Source organism: Pseudorasbora parva, chromosome 4 (genome assembly GCF_024679245.1).
Source record: "Pseudorasbora parva isolate DD20220531a chromosome 4, ASM2467924v1, whole genome shotgun sequence".
Taxonomy (NCBI): Eukaryota; Metazoa; Chordata; class Actinopteri; order Cypriniformes; family Gobionidae; genus Pseudorasbora; species Pseudorasbora parva.
The window spans coordinates 46,773,074-46,793,058 of record NC_090175.1 but is presented as its reverse complement, the minus strand read 5'-3'; the positions used below and the strand labels follow the sequence as shown (position 1 = coordinate 46,793,058).

The window sequence follows — 19,985 nt, the reverse complement described above, 5'->3', positions numbered from 1 at the left end:
ACAACGCAAGCTTTTGTAGAGCTGAATATAATTATTTACACATAATTAATGACTTACTGTAGTTTGAGATGTCATTTAATTCTAGATTTATCCAGGTCTAGAAAGCACACACATACTTAGGGACCTCTTATATGCAGGTTGTTTTAAATGATCATTTTGAGACCCATGGAAGCTTGTGCTGTAGTAGGCTGCAAGGGTGTTTGAAATGACTATAGAAGACAAGATGTGATATGGAACTGTAATGTGGTTAATACCTGCCTGCAAATAAAATGAAAACCAATTGCACACCTTAGAACTGCTGTGAACCAATGAAATCAAACATTTAACAGCCCTGTGGTATAAATGAATGCATTTATTGCTCAAATCGTACAATGGCACAAGCTAACCTGGAAAAAATATGTTCTAGGAAGACCATAAAATCACCTGAATAAAATGTTTAAAACATTTGTTTCAATGGCAATTTAAACTGGCTTAGTAGCAACAAAATAAAGCATCTTTGACATATTACATTCACCAAGAAAAAAAAAGTAATGCAGTGATTCCATCAACCTTTTTTTTTATTATAAAAATGGTTATGTCAAATAAACACAAGGGATCCTGCCAGTTAAAGCTCTTACCACTAAACGGCAAGCCCACTGATCAGGGTGCTTCTTATTAGATGACTGATGATAAAGTGGCTGTTGCTCTATGATAAAGTCTCAAGATCCATCATGGATGCAGCTTTTCTCCGTTGAGACATCACATTTAGCTGAAACAGAAAAAGCAGTTTATAGTAGGTTCTGTGCACCATTTGTCCAGCAGCAACAGTTGGCTGAAGTAAAAAATTGCATGCAATGATGCAAATATATAAACTTTTAACTAATATAACAGACTTTTTAAAAATATAAATCCCTATGGGAAAAATATTTCAACATGGGCAGGGACTGTTGTATTCTATAGGAAGTGTGTAAATATCCAGTATGGTACCTGTTGTGAAGCACTTGCTGCACGTTGCTCTGCCTGAGACAGACGCCTCTGTATACGTGTGTTTTTCTCCTGCTGCTCTGAAACCTGCCTCTCATACTAGAAATGACGACATTACTCATTAAAAACCTGTATACTAGTTCGAAACAAATCTGCATGTATATTACACACCTCCAGCATCTTCTGATGATCAGCTTCCATCTGGATCTCCAGTTCCTGAACACGTTGCTTCTGTCTGTTCAGCTCTGACCTGCAATGACCACAATCATCTAGGCTTGACCAGCTTTATTCAATAAAGTTCAATAGTAATCAATAGTTCATATGGAAGCTAATTTCTTAATACAAGGATAAAAATATTTTTTAGAGCTGTGCTGAAATTCCCTGAGTTCACCTGAGGCTGCTGAGTTTCTGCTGGAAAGCCTGTGTGAGGTTCTTGGCCTCGTCTTTGTAGCGGCTGATGGTCTTCTGTTGAGCGAGCAGCAGTCTGGTCAAACCGGTGCTGGAGTTTTTACTGCTCTCCTCCATCTCTCTCAGCCTCGACTCCAAACCCTGCTCCTTCACACACAGCTCCTGCTGCATCGAAGACACCTACAGACGCAAAGAAAACCTGTTAAAGATGCCACATTCAACACTTCTAGTGCTATTGGTTTCCCCACCCCAAAGAATTCATACAGATAATTTTTTACCTTTCAACGAAGGGACATTTTTGCTCAGTCATCATAAGGGATGAGTAAAAGATGACAACTTTGAGTGAACTATCCATTTTAAAAAGACTTCATTTAAATGATTTCTGTTAAATGATTGGTTATCATCTGCATATCAGTGTAGTCAGCCCAAAAATACAGGGGTGCCTTTCCCGTACAATGACGTAACTCGCTGCTCAACGACGATGCATCGTTGAAACACGTTGGTTAATGATGTCACACAGGTGGTTGAGTAATAACTTCCTAGAATCCATTTGAGATCAAAATAATGGTCGATTTTTTGCTATAAATTGCAGATTTGGCAAATAAAGGGTAAATAAAATGTTTTCCATTATTATTTCCATATTCAGCCATAGGCTCGTTCTTATGTACTAGAGAACATTTGCACTTTTAAAAACTGCTTTAAATCTCTCGACAAACTAAAAGATATAAATGGTACTTGTATATTTGTAAAGATTTTGCTGAATGTCAGCTTGCTTAATAAATTCTTATCTTGAGTAAAATAAGTCCATGTGTCATGCAAACAAGAAACTGCTTCTAACTACAGCCGTCGTTCCAACCACACAACCTCGTGTTGGAACAATGGTTTCAGAAATGCTGAATCGTTGATCTATGCTGATAACGCTGAAACTTGCGACCATAGTTGGCTAACTATGCTTTTGGAAACGCACCACTGATAAATGTGGGTGGATATATGCGAATGTGCTCATGGTTGTGACACCAATACCACAACAAACAAAGCAAATCAAATCAGTTTTCTACAACACAGGCCTTAACAATTGCTTAAAGGGATGGTTCTTCTGCAGAGCAAAAAATACATTTTGAAGAATGTTTCTAAACTGTTTTTGTCACTACAATAAATGTCCATGAGCTCCAAAATCAATGTGGAGTTGTGGACACAAACTCAAGCAAAGTGCTAATTCAAAATATCATCTTTTGTGTTCTACAGAAGAGATAAAGTCAAGCAGGTTTAAAATGACATGAAAGAGTAAAGAGTAAGAGAAGAGTAAATTATTTTATCTCTTTAAATGGCAAACAACAGCTTTGTGTCAGTGTGTATCAGAATGCAGCTGTTCGTAACCTGTTGTTTGGCACGTCTCTGAGCTAGTGCACACTCTTTACGGAGTGCTTCCATGTCTCGGTGCAGCTGCTGGTTCTCCTGCTGCAGTGTGAGTCTCTCTTCACTGATGGCCGTGCTCTCCTCTCTCGCGCTGGTCAGTGCTGACTGCAGCCTCCGCACCTCCTCCTGACAGCGCGACAGCTCCTCTGAATACCTGCACAAGCGCAGAGGAGCCAGGAAAATATTAAGGATGCACCATTATATTTGCCATGTGTCTAGTTCATGAACGGGTGTGTGTTCTCACTCCATCTCCATCTTCTTCATCTTGTTTTTTGTGCTGTTTAGTGTGAGTTGTGTTTCATCCTTCAGTCGTTCTGCATTTAAACATCTCTGATGGAGAGCCTCCATCTTCCTCATCTCAGGCTCTCCAACTCGGCCCTCTTTATAGACCTACAAAACACACACAATTTGATTAATGTTAAGTCTTTTAAGCTCACCTAAGCTGCATTTTTTAAATATCAAAAATACAATAAAAAAAAATAATGATGTCAAATAATTACAGTTGAAAATAAATGTGTTCTATTTTAAAATAAATGTGTTCTGTTTTTAAAATAAATGTGTTCTATTTTAAAATAAATGTGTTCTATTTTAAAATAAATGTGTTCTATTTTCTATCTTGTAATGCAAAGCTGAATTTTCAGCATCCTTACTCCATTATTCAAACATATGATCCTTCAGACATCATTGTAATATGCTAATTTGCTTCTCAAGAAACAATTCTTAATATTGTCAATGTTAAAAAACAGTTGTGACATATCACAAATATTTTTACTGTTACTTTTGATCAACTTAAATCCTTGCTCTATCCACCTATCATATACCTACCTACCTCCCCGTCCATCCATCATCCATCCATCCATCCATCCATCCTAATAATTATATAATAATATATAATAATCATTGGTGTTTATTCTGCAATAACAACTGGCTGGATGTACATTATCCCTTACTTAACTGTGAAAATTAAAAGCAATAAGGCTGTATATAAAAATAATAATAAAAAATATATATATTTTACCTTTTCTAGCTCCTCTTCCACAGCTTTTCTCTCGCGATGGGCTCTTTCAATAAGAGTCTCTTTATCAGCACATTCCTACACACACCCATAGGAAAATGAGTTAACACATTAGCAACAGTTGATGCGGTACACATCTGTACATATGCTGATGATGATGAAGGTTCACCAGTTGCAGAGCAGATAGCTCCTCAGCCATGCGATGAATCTGATTGTTGCACTGCTTACGAACACTCTCAACCTAATAAAAGAGGAAAAGAAAATATTTATAACTATAAGCCACACTCAAAGATAGAAAAAAAAAATGCACACTGTGATCACAGAAACGCTAGAATTAGAAACTAGATTGACAATGACTCTTCCCTGTGCCATAACCATGCTTTGCCAGTGCAAACAGTTAGGCTATTTTTGACTGTAGAGCTCTACAGGGATTGCAGGCTATTAAATGTGTTGTCTACCCTGACTAAGAACCATTGGGGCTTTCACATTGGATGAACATTTTCCTGGTTCCTTTTTTTCATAGACTAAACTAGATTGTACTTTAGAGTAGGGTCTAACCTACCGCCCTGATGGTTAGTTCCTATAACTACCCAGTGCAAAAGCACTTCTTGATCCATAAAATATTGCCTAAGCAGGCTCACTAGGGTTGGAGCAGAGCCTAATTTAACCTGTCTGAGATTAGAGCTGATGCCTCCAGCTTATCCTTTTGTCTCCATTTGTTGAGTTCAAGAACCCTGGCTGTGATCACCTCTTTCCTGGTGCGCAAGGCAGCATCCTGGATCAGCTGCTTTATGGCGTCTTTCATCTTCTCCAGCTCTTCTGCTCTCTGTTTCTCCTTCAGCTGAGCCTATAGTAACATACACACAAAATTATTTCTGATTATATGAAGTCAGGTACATATAGAACAAAGTATGTATTGGGCCCGTGCCGTGTTGTTATTTGGAGTTTGACCTGTTCTCTCTGAAGCGAGGCTTCCTCAGCCAGCTGGATGGAGTTGCGGAGGCGACTGAGGGCTTCAAACTTCTCCTCTTCCAGAGAGGCGCAGCGACCCTGGAGTTCTCCCACTTGCCGCTCCCACTCCATCTGCTTCCTGCGCACTGACTCACAATCCTGTGTCGCAGCTTTGAGTCTGGCAAACAAATACATAAATAAAAATAACATCCATATTTTCAACAACATTAAACTGAAACATTATACACAAACTCCTCTTATTTTCAAAAATAAATGAGGTAATATAAATGATTATTCTTTTCCTCCATTCTGAAATGCATTTTTTTTCTTTTCTTTTTTCGTTTTTGGAGGCTCTTTTTAAATATTTTTTTAATGGTTTATACATTTAAGCAAACACTTATGGGTTAATATTTCATATTTTTATGCCCATTGATCATTTTGGAAAAAAAATTCACATTCACTACCATTTAAAAGTCTGAGGTCAGTAAAATGTTTTAAACGACTCAACCAAGACTGTGTTTGTTTGATCGAAAATGCAGTAAAACAGTAAAATTATGAAATCGTATTACAAAAACACTTTTCTACTGAACCATTTTAAAATGCAATTTATTCCTGTGATGGCAAAGCTGAATATCATCATCATTACTCCAGTCTTCAGTTTCAAATGATCCTTCAGACATTATTCTATGACGATGATTTGGTTTTCAAGAATAATTTATTATTGTCAATGTTGAAAAGAGTTGTGATTCCTCACCTGGCCTCTAGCTGGTTCAGTGCTCCTTGTAGTTGCTGTAGTCTCCGGTCAGACGCTTCCTCTCTACCGTGAGCTTCTGCTGCATCCTCTTCCTGAACCATCACACAGACATGACATTATAAGAAAACACACAGTTGGGTGATACGAACATTTGCATAAGGACAATATTAGCAGGATCTCTCACCCTCCTCTGCATCTGATCCTGCACATTCTGCAGGAGTCTGGTCATCTCCTCCACTTTAGTCGAGGCGGATCTCTGCTCGACTTTTGCTTGCCTGAAACATCATACAGAAACACACACAAATTAGATTTTTTTGTACTTTCAAAATAAAATTCAACTTTTTAATTGTTTTCATTGATCGCATAGTAGAGGACAGTGGGAATGGGATTGAAAATGCACTACAATCTTTTAAAATCAGTACGAAATAGAGGCATTTCAAGAAGAACAGTAAATCAAATTCAAACTTCTGGAGTAAATGCGACTGCACTACAGTCCTGAGAAACACACAGAGTTGACTGAATTATAAACGCATGAGAAAAACCGAACTCAAGGCAAGGTTAAGTCATAAAGAGCTGACCATCTGGAACGCTACCTGAGTTGGCTGCGTAACTCCTCCAGCTCAGTGCTCTGTTCCTCCACCGTCTTAAGAAACTGCTGATTGGTCTGAGTGTGACAGGACAGACATGAACGCCGGCCGGGCATAATGCCAAACACACACACAAAAAAAAAATTCACGAAGTATGAAAAACAGAGGAGAAGATGAAGGCTGTTTAGAGGTCAAGATGGGATAGGTGTGAAAAAGTTGGCTGTGTGAAAGCTACACTGCTCATTAAATATTCAGGAATAGAGTAGTGTTTCTCTACAATCACTACACGCGCACGCGCACGCGCACACACACACACACACACACACACACACACACACACAGGCTGAACAATGAACAACACTCATGCAAACAGGTGGCATTCTGACTAATGTGAGAAAATGTGTGTGTGCGACTAAGACAGTGGAAGGATTATGTCTTTAAAACCATTGCATAACTGACTGAACACAGAACCCTTGAACGGCACTAATTACACAAAAAAACCTTCCAAACTATTTTTATCTTATATCCAAAAACATTTTCCAGGTAAAACAGAAGTTTGCGTGGAAAAGGGGACATGATTTTACCCATCTGGATCTATAATTTAAGCAAAAATGTATACCGGTAATGACTTGGCCTCTTCATCACAAAATAAAGAGGGCTTAAAGGGTTTTATTTTCCAAATAAATACAAATTGGACATTGCTCATGTGTAAATTACTTTGGATTGGACGCCTGCTAAAATAATAAATATCGAATGTGATGATTATATTATTTGAGGCTGCAAAGTGATATGAAAGACAAGAAAGTCATTAAAAAAAACTAAATTTTCATTATATTGTGAAAGATTATTTTATGAGGAAAAAACAATAAAACATGCACAATAAACCAGGAGACCTTACCTGGGGAAAGTAAATACAGTAGATTTAGATTTGAACCATTACTGTTTAAATATCTTACCGATTCCAGCTTCTGATTGGCCAGCTGGAGCTTCTGTGCATGTTGTTGAATCTGTGCCAGCTGATTCTAAAACACCACAGTTATCGTCAGTAAGAGCACAGACAAAGTATTTCAATTATTAAGTAATGTGTATTATAATAAGCTTCAAGCCACAATTAAGCCAATATTTCACAGCCAATAGCTAATATTGAATTTATATATTCAAATAATCTGTCTGGCTTGCCTTCTGGTTTATGTATAATTGTATGAAATTGCTGGGGGTCTGTTTGTTCTGTTAACTGTGCCTGCATGTAGTTAAACACTGCCCTCTAGTGACCAATAATCATATTACAAATTCTAGAAAAAAGTGAGAAAATTTGTGTTTATTGACAAATTATTAACAAATTTAAGAGAGATTCAGATAAAGTTGTCCATACGAAAAATCTGTGCTAAACTTGTGAAGTATGAATACCTGCATTATAAATAGATTGAATTCAAATGGGTTGAGTTTGTGAACACAAATCTGAGTTTGGCTACCTGCATGTGCTGCTGTTCAACCGCGTGCATTTGTCCGTCACTCACGGAGCTCTGGTACTGGGTCTGGAGACGATCCAACTCCTGCGAAGCTGTCTGCCACATCTGAAGAACACGCTCTTTCTCCTAAAGACACACAATACAAACGGAAGTCAAACACAATGATTGAGCCTTTCATGACTAAACTCTCTAAATACCTTTGAGATCCGAGATGTGGTGTTAATGTAGAGTACAGAAGCAATGTTAATTGAACTGAATGGATATATTGTTTGCAGAGTATGGGCTTATGAAGCATGAAGTCATGGTTATGGGATTTATTGGCAGGGCAAACACATATTCCTTTCATTTTAGTCGTTTTGAAAAGTGTCTGCCAGGCCCTTAAAGGTTGACAGTGTCTCCGTAACTTCCGGAGCTTCTTTAATTATAGAAACAATGATATTTTGCAGTGAATATTTACTTAAGCTGAATGCAAGAGATCTGTGCATTTAAATTAAATTGTACAAATGTACTTTTTTTTTTTTTTTTTTAGATATAAAATGTCTTTGAATACTCCAGAGTATTACTGCAAATGAATTCAAACTGTTTCACTAAAATGGACAATTTGCAAAACTAATTTGCATTAATAATTATATTCCCAGATATATCAAACTTTTTTTGTTAATGAGGTAATAACAGTTGATATTAAAATAATTTATCCTTAATGATTTCATTCTTTTTGCAAGACAAGGAGTGGAAAACTAGCACAGAGTCATGCAATATTGACAATACTGCTTATTTTGTATTGGCAAAATCAACGTGAATATTTTCAACATACATCACATTAATTGTAAAATATATAATGAAATATAATAACTCAACTGTGTGGCATCTCTATGATGAGGCATAAAAATATCTCACTGGATGTTTAATTTATGGCTAATTAGTTCATTCTCAGTTAATTAAAACATTTGAACTGTGAATATAAATTGGAAAAAAGTCCACAAACTCAAAAATAAGTCACTTGAGGATTGACTTGAGCTGACATGCTCGCTAGAGAGGTTTAGATGTGATTAGCAACATGACATTCTGGTGAACTGCTCCCTAAAGGAGGGCGAAGATGCGCAAAGTCGGGCTGAAAGTGGGATGCTTGATGAGTGACGCACTAATATCTCATTACTCTGTAATGTCAAGTGTTGATATGTAATCCTCAGGAGCACATGAAGCGCACTCCATGCTGATTAAAACTGATTCCCTCAGCACAACATGACCTGTGCCGTTGCATCACATGCCGTCAGAATAACCCCAGACCACCCCTTACACATGCTAGAGGACAGCCAGTGCTGGGAAAGGGCCTGTGGGTTTATAGCTGCACAGACAGACTCATGAGAGTTTAGTTATGTAGCTGGTCTGTATATTTACCTCCACGGCACACTTGACCTGCTCCTCCAGATTGCTGATAGCGATTGCATCCGCTGCCGCGTCTCCTTCTGTTCCAGGGGACAGAGACTGCAGCTGCTTTTCAATAGATATTCTCTGCTCTGCATGAAGCCTGCAAATAAAAATAAACCTTCAGGAATTATCTGCAGACATGCTTTGATTAGTTCTAAAATATTTGCTGACTTGCATGACTTAAGTCCTAGTAATTGATTGACAGTAGTACATTTAATCAGTGCTTGAAGTGGGAGTGTTTAGGTGTCTTCCCTTGGTTAAATCATGGTCCTTGGGGGTGAGGGTGGGAGCTCAGAGTACCTGCAACATGTGAAATGTGCTGGTCCTCAAGAAAAAGTGAGGGTACTTTTAAAAATGGGTTACAAAGTGCAAGTTTTTGAAAACGATACAGTTATCGGCATGTATAAGAGCCTTTTTAGTCGTTTTCGTAGATTAATGTGAACAGGGATCATTATGACAACACTGCCATTGGTACGACAAACTTTCAAAGATTGTTTTGCAGCGGAATTGCATTATGGGCCCTTCTCCCGAATGAGCGCATGCGCACATCAATGAGAGCGAGAACCACCTCATCTTCTGGAATGTTCTGCCTCCTGCATGGTGCTGCAGCGATCCCCATCGTTTGAATCATCATGAAGAAGACCCATCATCTGGTCTTCAGCTGTCGTGCCTCGGCGATGTCATCGGGACACTGCCGCTGGGAGAAATCTGAAACATGGAGTGGACCACAGTGTGCTGCGGAGCTAACAGAGACTTCCACCATCAGCTGTTTTCTGTTCACCATATCAGCTCTGTTTCTGTCCACCATCAGCTCTGTTTCTGTTCTGTTTTCTGTGTTGGTTGATTGTTTGTAGTATTCTATATTTTTACTTGTTATTCATTTTTTGTTGTTATTCCCCCCCCCCCCCTTGTTGCACTTTGAGATTCTTCGGAATGAAAAGTGCATTATAAATAAAATCTATTATTATTATTATTATCTTGCACTGCAGACGCTGTTAGCACTGACTGACTCTTGGAAGAAAAAAGAAGAAGAAAAAAACAGTGCCTGGGTGAAGAAATCAGCAGGAGATCCTTTTGAAAGCTCTTACCGCTCATTTTCTTTAACCACCTGCTCCAGGCTTGCTTTGACGTCTGTCATCTGCCTCTGAGTGTTTGACGGGAAAAAAAAAGTGTGAGTGAGTGGTGGGAGGTGGGCGATTGAGAGAAAGATTACTCTTGAATGACATACTTATTAGAAGACAAATTCACTTGATTTGGGATTAAACTGCAATTTATAGCTGACAGCATGAAATCAGACCCATAAAGCTCTGACAGTTGTAAAACCTCACTGTAATGCAAGCATTCATGTGGCGTTAGCGTTTGTGTAGGGTAGTAAAATGTAAGCCTTAATGTGTACCTGATAGAACTTGAGCTGCATCTCCATCTGTTGTATGTGTCTGTCATATTCTTCTATTAGAGGAGCCATTAGACTGAAAACAAACACCCAGGGCATATACAACATCATTACGCAATTAAGATGAAAGGTTATTAACATTCAGAGTTCCATGGTACTGGGTTGCATAACAGTTTAATTAACAATTTATTTAACAGTACTGTAACAGGAAGCTACTAGATAATATATTTACATTTAATATCACAATAGATATAAAGCTTGACTTGTATATACCCATATATGTCTATGAACGGATGTATATATCCATATATTCAAGTTTCATTCTATATATTCAGACATTCATTCCATACCCCAACACACCCATCCCTATAAAGTCAAGATTTATATCATTGCAATTTAATCAAGTACAATTGTAATTGTACTGCCATGCTTTTTTAAAAATACATTTTCGGCTGGAGTTTGCCTTTATTGCCAAATAATTCATTTAAATAAATACCTTAACCAAGTTTAGTTTTGTTCTTCCCTTGAATCTATATCCATCTCTCTCTTTCTCTCTATATATCTATATCTATATATATAATTGCTTTATATTTTGATGGTTTAATCTGACCCCCCCCCCAAAAATAAATAAATAAATAAATAAATAAAAGGTGAGCAAATTAAACAGCACATTTGTAACATGTGCACACTTATGCCTTAGCAAACATCTCTTTAAATGTTGTAGAAATTTCAGCCAACCTTTCAACACGAGATTATTTTGAGTAGTATGGTGTTCATGAAAACTTTGTGAATAAATAATGGTTGCATTGTTACAAAAATAGTAGAAGAATTGAGCCAGAGGATATTCTAGCAGGTTTTAGCAACTGGCCAAAGGGACTTACCCTCTGTCTGAAAGCCAGGGAGCTTCAGATTCCATGACCACATCATCTGCCTAAAGAAGTGAAAGATTTATATTCTATACACAACATCCTAAGTGCTTCAAGCCTTCATTATTATTAGGAATTGTTCTGCTTCCCCCCAACAATGCTCTGTTAACTGTTAAACATCATTTACTCTCATGTAGTTCCCAAACTGTTTGGAAACCCTTCACTTTCACTGTATGGAAAATACAACAATAGCAGTGAATGGTGAGAAAATCTATTACTCTTCACGTGTCTAACCTCTCCGTTTGCGTGAGAGCAAGTCATAAAGATTTGGAACAACAGAATGAAAATATTTTTTTTAGCTGTGAACACTTCCTTTAAAAAACATTCACTCTGCACCATACGCTCATTATGTCATTAATGCAAGAAATCATCTACAGATTCAACAAGTGAAGCAATAAACAATACAATTACAATCTCATTATACAACTAACCTGCGACCCTGAGGGAGGAGGAAATTCATCCTGATATCGACCGAGGACGGAGTTTAAACGATTTACTGATAAGACAAAAACAAAGTTCAAATGCTGATGAATATGCATGATGTTAAACCCGAACGGTTATCTGCACACTATTATTTATGATATTTAGCGTTTCACCTTGGTCTCGAAGAAATTCGACTTCTGTTGTCATTTTTTGCGTCTGCAACAGCAATAAACTCTTGTTAAGTCAAAGCATATGCCTTGCAAATATGTATCATCAACAACTATAATAACATTAAGTATGTGGGTCGGTAGGTAGGCGGCATGCAACGGGGAACAAATTGCCTTACTGTAGCAGTCAGTTTATACACACCCAGCACAAATGATCCCTGGAGACTGTATTTGTGTAAGAATATTGGTTTACCATTGGATTAACTGACTCTATAAAACCATATTATTTATAACTTTGGTTTAATTGAGTAAACGTAGATTATTAAACTAGATTATTACGAAATTGCACGTTTTTCAATATATTAAGCGAGTGAAAAATAAGCAAATTTGGAGCGTAATCTCAGCAACAGCATTAAGCATCATTGGTATCCAGGTGGTGATTTACACTGGAGACCTAACTAACGTTAGCAGGCTAACGGCTACACATATTTCAACATTCATAATACATAGACTGGATACTCTGTCACTACACATTAAGTGAATTATACATGTTTATTTATTTCATTGCGTAATTTAACATACAACGAAATAGCAAACCACGTTAACAAATATAAGATTAGACGATCTCTAGGTTATTATAGGTAACGTTACCTCCAAACCCTTCCGCCTTGTAGTTTAAAGAGCCTACCAGCCAATCAGATTCATCTTCACGGACGCTCAGATTCACCGTCGGGACCAATCAGATTCATTCTCATGGACGCTGTGCAACTCATTAAATGTTCCCGGAAAACTTCAACCCACCTGCGTTCCGCGTGGTTTACAGAGTTCCTCATTTTCCCCATGTTTTTTAAATTGAAGAACAAGATCGGCCCCTCGATGTAATCGACTAGGGTAATACTTTACTTCATCATTTTGTTTCATAAATTGACTCTTTTATGTACCTGACTACTGAAAGGTCGGTGGGTACGCTTGGTTGATATATGCCAGAAATCAGGAAGTATGACATCAAGTCAAGTCATCTTTTCTTATATAACGCTTTATACAATAAATATGGTTTCAAATCAGCTTTGCAGCGATAAACAGGAAAATAATGATCAATGATAAACAGAGTTCAGCTGTAAAGCAGCTCAAATAAACAAGTGTCATTATTCAGCTCAAGTCTGTTCATGATTAATTCAATGGTAGTAACAATATCGACGTTGAAAATTGTGTAAATTGTGAAATAAAGCAGATTAATAAAAGCAGCACTGCAGAAGGCAGTGGTGTTATCATACAGCCCATTTAGTTCCAGATGTATTCTTTTTTAATAATGTCAGTCAAATCAATAATATTACTGAATATTAAGTGTACCCAACTAAGCCAGCCAAAGACGGCAGTGGTCCAACCCAAATACCATCAGTGACAAAGAGAGAGAAAAAAAAACCTTAGGAGAAACCAGTCTCACTCGTGAGGCCACTGTTGTCCTCTGGCCAAATTAATGAACATTGTGTGATCAGGTGACACCAGGTGTTATGTTTATGATATTAGATGCATTGCTTATCAATGACTGTTGAACCTTATTGCATATCAGACTGTCCTCTGTCCTGAGCTGCTTGAGACGTAATACAGCACAGAACAGTGGATAAATCCTATATTGATACTTATAAATATATAGTGAGAACTGGACAAGAGTCATTTATTATTATTTCAGGTCTGGTTATAGAAGAAAGTAAAATTTTGCCATGCTTAACAGTGTCTGCAGCGGTTGTATCCTCCTGACTGTCATGGAGTTCTATATCAGACACACCTGGGACAGCTTACCTGTGGACCATAAGCCGGTAAAGATTCGCTTCTCTCCTGGCGAGGACGGTTTGTTAATGGAGGTGACAGCTCCTTTCTTTAATGACCCGCCTGCACCAGCCGGACCACCAGGAGAGCCGTTCCCTGGTCTCTGGGATTATGAGGGTATGTTTATACTGTTTTACTGGCTCAGGTTTAGAGTTTAATTCTTTCTTTCATATGATTATATAACAGATTTTTTGGAATCAAATGATTTTGCTTACACTTACATGCAACCCTTGATATTTAGACTGTCCTGATAATTACCAGATAATTAAAAGTCTGATTTTACTTTGGTGAGAACTTGAAGTAGAAGAAACGGTTTAAAGGAAACACTAAATTAAAATGTTTATCTTACACGTTTTCTTTTACGCAAAGTTTACAGTTTATGCTACTGACTTATTTTTCAGTGGTAGAATCCTTTTTCTTGAACAGCAACACTGAGCAATATCTAGAGGTGGAAGTCTGCCCGTAAGTTAAGCCTAATCTGTTTTTCCAACAGATGAAAGTTTTTTTTTCATTGCTAATGTGTAACTAAAATAATATTTTGATATTACAGACATGGACAACACCTTATTCTGCTGCTGAATGGAAAACATAATGCGTTTATGGTAAGCAAATTCACACTGTACATCACTTTATTAATGTTTTTGTTTTTTTAATCAACATTTAAAAGTTTGAGGTTGGTAAGGTTTTTAATGATTTTAACAGAAGGCTGTATTTGATTAAAATGTTTAATATTGTACAATATTGTAAGAATACAATTTAACATTTGTGCTGATTGATCAGTTTAACACGTCCATGCTGAATAAACATATTCATTTATTTAAAAATTTTCAGCATCACTACTCCAGTCTTCAGTGTCACATGATCCTTCAGAAATTATTCTAGTATGCTTATTTACTGCTCAAGAAACATTTCTGTTTATTATGAATGTTGAAAACATTTGTGGATTATTTGATGAATAGAAATTTAAAAAGAAAAGCATTTTTAAAAAATCTTTTTTTAACATAATAAATGTCTTTACTGTCACTTTTGATCAGTTTAAAGCATCCTTGCTGAACAACAGTATTAATTTTCTTATTTCTTAAAAAAAAAAAAAAAATCTTACTAACCCCAATTTTGATCGGTAGTGTAGAATGTTATAAAAGCTTTCTATTTCAGAAAAGCAATTCTGAAAAAGTACACAACTGTTTTCAACATTGATAGTAATGATTAATGTTTATTGAGCAGCAAATCAGCATATTAGAATGATTTCTAAAGGATCATGGGACACTGAAGACTGGAGTAATGATGAAAATTTCAGCTTTGAGCACAGGAACAAAGCCAAACAGGAATTGCAAGCTTTTAAACACCACACACACACACACACACACACACACACACACACACACACACACACACACACACACACACACACACACACACACACACACACACACACACACACACACACACACACACACACACACACACACACACACACACACACACTTCAGAAAACCTTCAGAAAATCTTAATAAAAATTAAAAAGTACAGGAGCTTACAAAAATAGAGTATTTATGTCATTCGTAACCATTGGATTGTTATTTTGAAAACATCTTTATGCTGTAACCTGTTACAGCAACAACTCCCTCTATCATTCAAAGCTGATATAGAGGAGAACACATGGAAGGGAGAAGCACTTCTGCCTTGGAGGTATTTCCCTCAGGGCATTAATAAGATGAACTCCTATGCCATCCATGGCTCTGGTGCAGGAAGGACCTATGAGGCTCTGTATCCTGTTCCTAGAGAAGACCTACAAGAAGGACAGGGACCAGACTTGTATGTTTTCGATATCTTATGTTTCATTTGATTGGATATTAACATCACCATTATCTTAACATTTCTTCTCTCATCCTAACAGTCATCGACTTGAGTATTTCCAAGACTTCACTCTTCAAAGCATCATGGGAGAAGACTGGGTTCAGCCAGAATCTGACCTGTGGAATTTAGCAAGCAAATGACCAGCTGAAAATCACAAATGAAGTCAAGCCCGTTTCATAATCAGCTTTTTAATGCAGCAATTACTTGTAATTTGCTTCCATGGCTAAGTTAGAGCACAAACTCCACTGCAGTCTAATCAAAGTTAATGATGTGGCTTGTTTTAATGTGGGTGTAATGGCAATATAATGGCTTTTATTATCACAATTTAATAAATCTTCTCTCAGTAATGCGGCACTAATCTCAGCAGTTATGTATTCCATCCAGCACCAAACATATGTAACAAATGGGAAATATATAAATTTGTATACTGAAATGAAATTAACTATTTAAAAAATTGTGATGGTAAATGTGAAAATAAAACATTAAATAAACAAATGATAACATTACACTTTTTTGGAGCTTGGAAACAAGTTGTAGGCTTTAAAATGTGAGCAGTATGAAGATTCTTGTGAGCAGCAAGAAATTACTCTAGTTTTGCATAAAAAATACTCTAGTGTTACACGTGCCTAAACCTACCATACGATGATATTGTTTTGTTTTAGTTGGTCTCTTGCAATATTAAACAGGTTTCGTGCAACAATGACACTGGCTGGAGTAAAACGTATTGCAATGTATAAAACCTCTTTTAAAAACAGCCGAGCTGTTAAATCTCTCAACAAACCCATGCGTATAATCAATAGGCGCCGCATAAACTACAAATTAGCGGCTAATCAGACGGAACACGGGTTTATAATTACAGCCGCTGTCTGTTAAATGAATATTAACAGTGACTAATTACCGAGCCGCTGCTCTCGCGCTGCCGAGTGCCGAACTCCTGACTGGAGCGCGCACTGCGGGCGTGAGCTGAATGCGCGCCCTGTCTGTACCTGGGAGCGAAGGTCACGGCTGACGAAAGCTAGGGCTCAAGATTTATGAAATGGGTTTTATTTTATTTGATATTTTTTTCCCCAATGTTAACTTGTTAAAAGGGGCACACTTTAAAGTGTTCGTGTTAATGTAGGCCTATAATTAGCCTATACTTATCTAAAGACTTCTTGTAACATTTTAGCACTTTATAGGCTATGGGGAACAGTTCTCACTTTTAAAGGGATAGTTCACTTTGAAATTAAATTTTGATATGTTTTAGCTTACCTCATGGGCATCCGAGATGTAGGAGTATTTGTTTCCCCAGTAGTTTCAATTTTGATCATTTTAGGTCAAACCGTTCATGTCTGTGCCTCACATTATATGCAGGTCTATGGTCACCACCTCAAAGAGCATACACAGAGAAGTCCAAATTAAACAATCCCCCATCGTAAGTACACATTGATGGCCTAAGACACGAAACGAGCGGTTTGTGTGAGAAAACAAACAGTATTTATATCGTTTTTACCTATTCGTGTCTAGTTGGACGCTTGAACATTTTGAATCCACTCGCGTGTCCAAAGCGAATTGGACGGCAGTATAAAATGATTGTTTGAAGCGAAAGAGACGCAAATTAGTTTGGTGTGAACGCAGCATAAGGCAGCCCAACCAGGCCTCACCACATTCCCGGGGCAGGGTTTATGTAAATTGGAGGGTTTGTGATGTCACTAACCCGTGAAGAAGCTTGTTATTGTCACTACCAGCTGTTTTTTGTAGTCCTTAAATGATTTTGTTCAAATAAAATATTTCCCTTTGCTTTGAACTTTGAGCGTTGTAACAGTTGTTTATGCTCAAACAGCAACAAGCCCTGTTGCTGTGAAACCAGACCATTATCTATTAATATGCAATTCATTTGGGGAGCATCTTGTAAACGTGCATTTGTTCATTTAATTATAGCATGCATATTATATAAATGTATACATTATTTATAATTCATTAAGGTGCATTATATTAATGTGTGAATTAATAAAAGTATTAAATATTTAAATGTAAATGTCTTTAGTGAGGCACTCAAGAATATATTACTAATATATTATCCTAAATAAATAAATGGATAAAAATAGAAACCAATAGAAAGAATCACATCCAGGGCCACACTCAAATTACACACACAGACTCGGAGTAATCGCATTTGTTCTCTCCACATGCAATCTATTCACTGGGGGAAATAGCAGAGTACAAATTGCTTCTTGTTAGGAGCAGTGCGAAGTCAATCAGATGGCCTTCCACTCATGTTTTTTAAATCAGGGAGAATTTATGCGCTGACATTTTATAATTGATAGGAGGCCTGTTTAAAACTGAATGGGTAGATTGCTTGGCCACTGCACTGGCATGTTTTCAGTGGTATTTCTGCAAGTTAAACACCCTTAGCCGCACAGAAATGGAATTGATTTCATCGAATACACATTAGATACAACCCTGAATGCCAAAGGGATGGGGCGGGGGGAATATTGTCACTCCCTTTTTTTTAAATGAGAATGAATCATGTTTGTTATTTGATTCCATTATATCCATAATGGACCTGTTTACCTGTCGCTTTTGCCCCTTCCATCCATTTGTCACAGGCAGGTAATATCTGCACTAAAATATTGATTCCCATCTATTCGAAAACACATTAACAAACAAATATTTTGAACACAGAGACCTGCAATAGTGTCTAGTGGCACTTTTTTTTATATCAGAGATAATTTTGATATATTTTTTTGTTTTGTTCATCACAAAAAAATATCAATCATTGCGTTCCAAGCTCCGAAAATGTGTTTCCATGGCAACAAAAGCTTTTCAGGATAAAAGGGGCTGTCAGGGAGAATATTTTCCTTTATAACTCTGTCATAATCATAAACATTAGTACAATACACTCTCTCTCTCTCACGCATCCACATCAGTGAAGCCCATTAAAGGCCACTATAAAAGAAGGAGGCTTAAAAGTAAAGGATGATAAAGAACCGCACTCGCAAAGTGGAGGTTATTTTTACAGATTTTAAGGGGAGGAGAAGATGATAAATCTGAGTTGGGAGGCAGTAATAAGAGAGGATGGCAGGCAACACAACATTATCAGGCTGTTTGTGCTGTGTGGAAGTGCTGGAGGGGGGAGGGCCGCTGAGGAGAGCCTTTACCCGCACGACACCCTCTGATTGATAGCGGAATAAAGGTCGTTCCGTGTGATGAATGAATATTTCGATATAACCCAATCACGGTGCACAGGAAAACGAATGGCTGCATGAGAACAAGATGAGCCGGTCCACTGAGGGCACGGAACGTGGGGCCAGCAGAGACACTAAATCACAAAATAACAGAATTGAACTTTATGTGGCCAGGAATGGGAGAGCATTTGAAGAGACGGGCTTGAAAACGCTACCTGGATACTCTCAGCTTTTCTGTCAATACTAAATCTATGAAGAAAGAGAAAGAGGCGGGGGGAGAAGGAAGAGATGGAGCCAAGAGTCTTTCCGCAAGACATTTAGAGGTCATGCTCTAAAGCGAACGTGGTGACTGTGGAGTTGTTCATAAAGTGGTTAACTCACAGCGAGATGTTTCGTTTGTGCACGAGGGTCAGTTTGATGGAATATCAACTCCCATTTGTCTGAGAGCCTACAGATGGCTGAGCTGAAGACAAATGCTGCAGTTAGGCAGCCAAAGCAACATTTTTGTCCTGATGTGAACGGAATTGTATTGATTAATATCTCTGACAAAACAAACTAGCTAAACAACGGTTGTGCTGTGATGAGAAATGAAAAGCCTGCTAGAATAAGATAAGTATCTGTGATTGCACATTAGATGACAAGTGAGTCATTGAATCATTCAACCGATTCTTTCAAAACACTTAAATCGCTCCCCATCCACACGGATATTTTCTATAAGTGTGCAAGACTTCAGATGTATTAGCCATGCAAAGGTCAATAACTAGAAGAATATTCAGTGTTTAATTCTATACTAAAATAAAATAATATAATAAATACCAGTTTCAGCATAAACAGCTGTTTTGCAGCTAAATGGATGTGAATGACACTGGACGCCTCACACAAGGCGCCTCAACACATCTGCACTTGCTTTGCTGCTCTATGAGGCCAATCCCAAAGCCACCACTACTGGATTACTGGATCACTTTCCCACCACGTTCATTTTCATAAAATCAGTTCAGTTAGAGAACATACACTACAATTAAAAACTAAACGTGTCCGTTCAATATAATGTGAGTGAGAGGCACAAATGATGCAGGAGTCAAATTACATTCATCACAAGAGCTGAGGTAAGCGCGGCCCGACATACATTCACAACGCGTTTTCAGTTCATGTCTTTGGAAGCTTAACTTTCATAGGAATTCATTTGAAAAGTTGAAACACTCACTTTGCTCCGCAGCGCTCCGTTTATATGAAT

General features: G+C 37.6%; 2 protein-coding genes across 3 annotated transcripts; one reads left to right on the top strand and one right to left on the bottom strand.

Annotated features, from left to right (window-relative positions):
• Positions 1–52: 52 nt before the first annotated feature.
• On the bottom strand, positions 53–12,597 carry sclt1 (sodium channel and clathrin linker 1). The gene is made up of 22 exons (XM_067441989.1): positions 12,552–12,597; positions 11,907–11,949; positions 11,742–11,806; positions 11,266–11,315; positions 10,388–10,460; positions 10,080–10,135; positions 8,962–9,091; positions 7,567–7,689; positions 7,051–7,116; positions 6,101–6,171; positions 5,692–5,782; positions 5,508–5,599; positions 4,754–4,931; positions 4,551–4,649; positions 3,972–4,043; positions 3,806–3,880; positions 3,032–3,177; positions 2,749–2,941; positions 1,355–1,551; positions 1,135–1,213; positions 967–1,062; positions 53–748 (listed from the first exon to the last, which is right to left on the bottom strand). Exons 2-22 carry the CDS (start codon positions 11,938–11,940, stop codon positions 686–688), a joined length of 2,049 nt encoding a protein of 682 aa, XP_067298090.1. The 5' UTR covers positions 11,941–11,949; positions 12,552–12,597; the 3' UTR covers positions 53–685.
• A 54-nt stretch (positions 12,598–12,651) lies between these two features.
• On the top strand, positions 12,652–16,079 carry c4h4orf33 (chromosome 4 C4orf33 homolog). Of its 2 annotated transcripts, XM_067441996.1 has the most exons (6): positions 12,652–12,791; positions 13,633–13,844; positions 14,129–14,189; positions 14,278–14,329; positions 15,343–15,542; positions 15,625–16,079. In XM_067441996.1, exons 2-6 carry the CDS (start codon positions 13,664–13,666, stop codon positions 15,722–15,724), a joined length of 594 nt encoding a protein of 197 aa, XP_067298097.1. In that variant the 5' UTR covers positions 12,652–12,791; positions 13,633–13,663; the 3' UTR covers positions 15,725–16,079. The 2 variants fall into 2 exon arrangements, with proteins under 2 accessions (XP_067298097.1, XP_067298096.1); XM_067441995.1 differs by lacking the exon at positions 12,652–12,791 and having other exon boundaries at positions 13,622–13,844.
• Positions 16,080–19,985: the final 3,906 nt, after the last annotated feature.

Coding starts and splice junctions, on each gene's coding strand:
- sclt1 (XM_067441989.1), bottom strand. CDS start 11,940: ATGACAACAGAAGTCGAATTTCTTCGAGACCAAG. Junction 7,117..7,566: donor TTGAACAGCAGCACATGCAG/GTAGCCAAACTC, acceptor GTGGTGTTTTAG/AATCAGCTGGCACAGATTCA. Junction 1,552..2,748: donor AGAGACGTGCCAAACAACAG/GTTACGAACAGC, acceptor TTGCGTCTGTAG/GTGTCTTCGATGCAGCAGGA.
- c4h4orf33 (XM_067441995.1), top strand. CDS start 13,622: ATGCTTAACAGTGTCTGCAGCGGTTGTATCCTCCTGACTGTCATGGAG. Junction 14,330..15,342: donor GAAAACATAATGCGTTTATG/GTAAGCAAATTC, acceptor AACCTGTTACAG/CAACAACTCCCTCTATCATT. Junction 15,543..15,624: donor GAAGGACAGGGACCAGACTT/GTATGTTTTCGA, acceptor TCATCCTAACAG/TCATCGACTTGAGTATTTCC.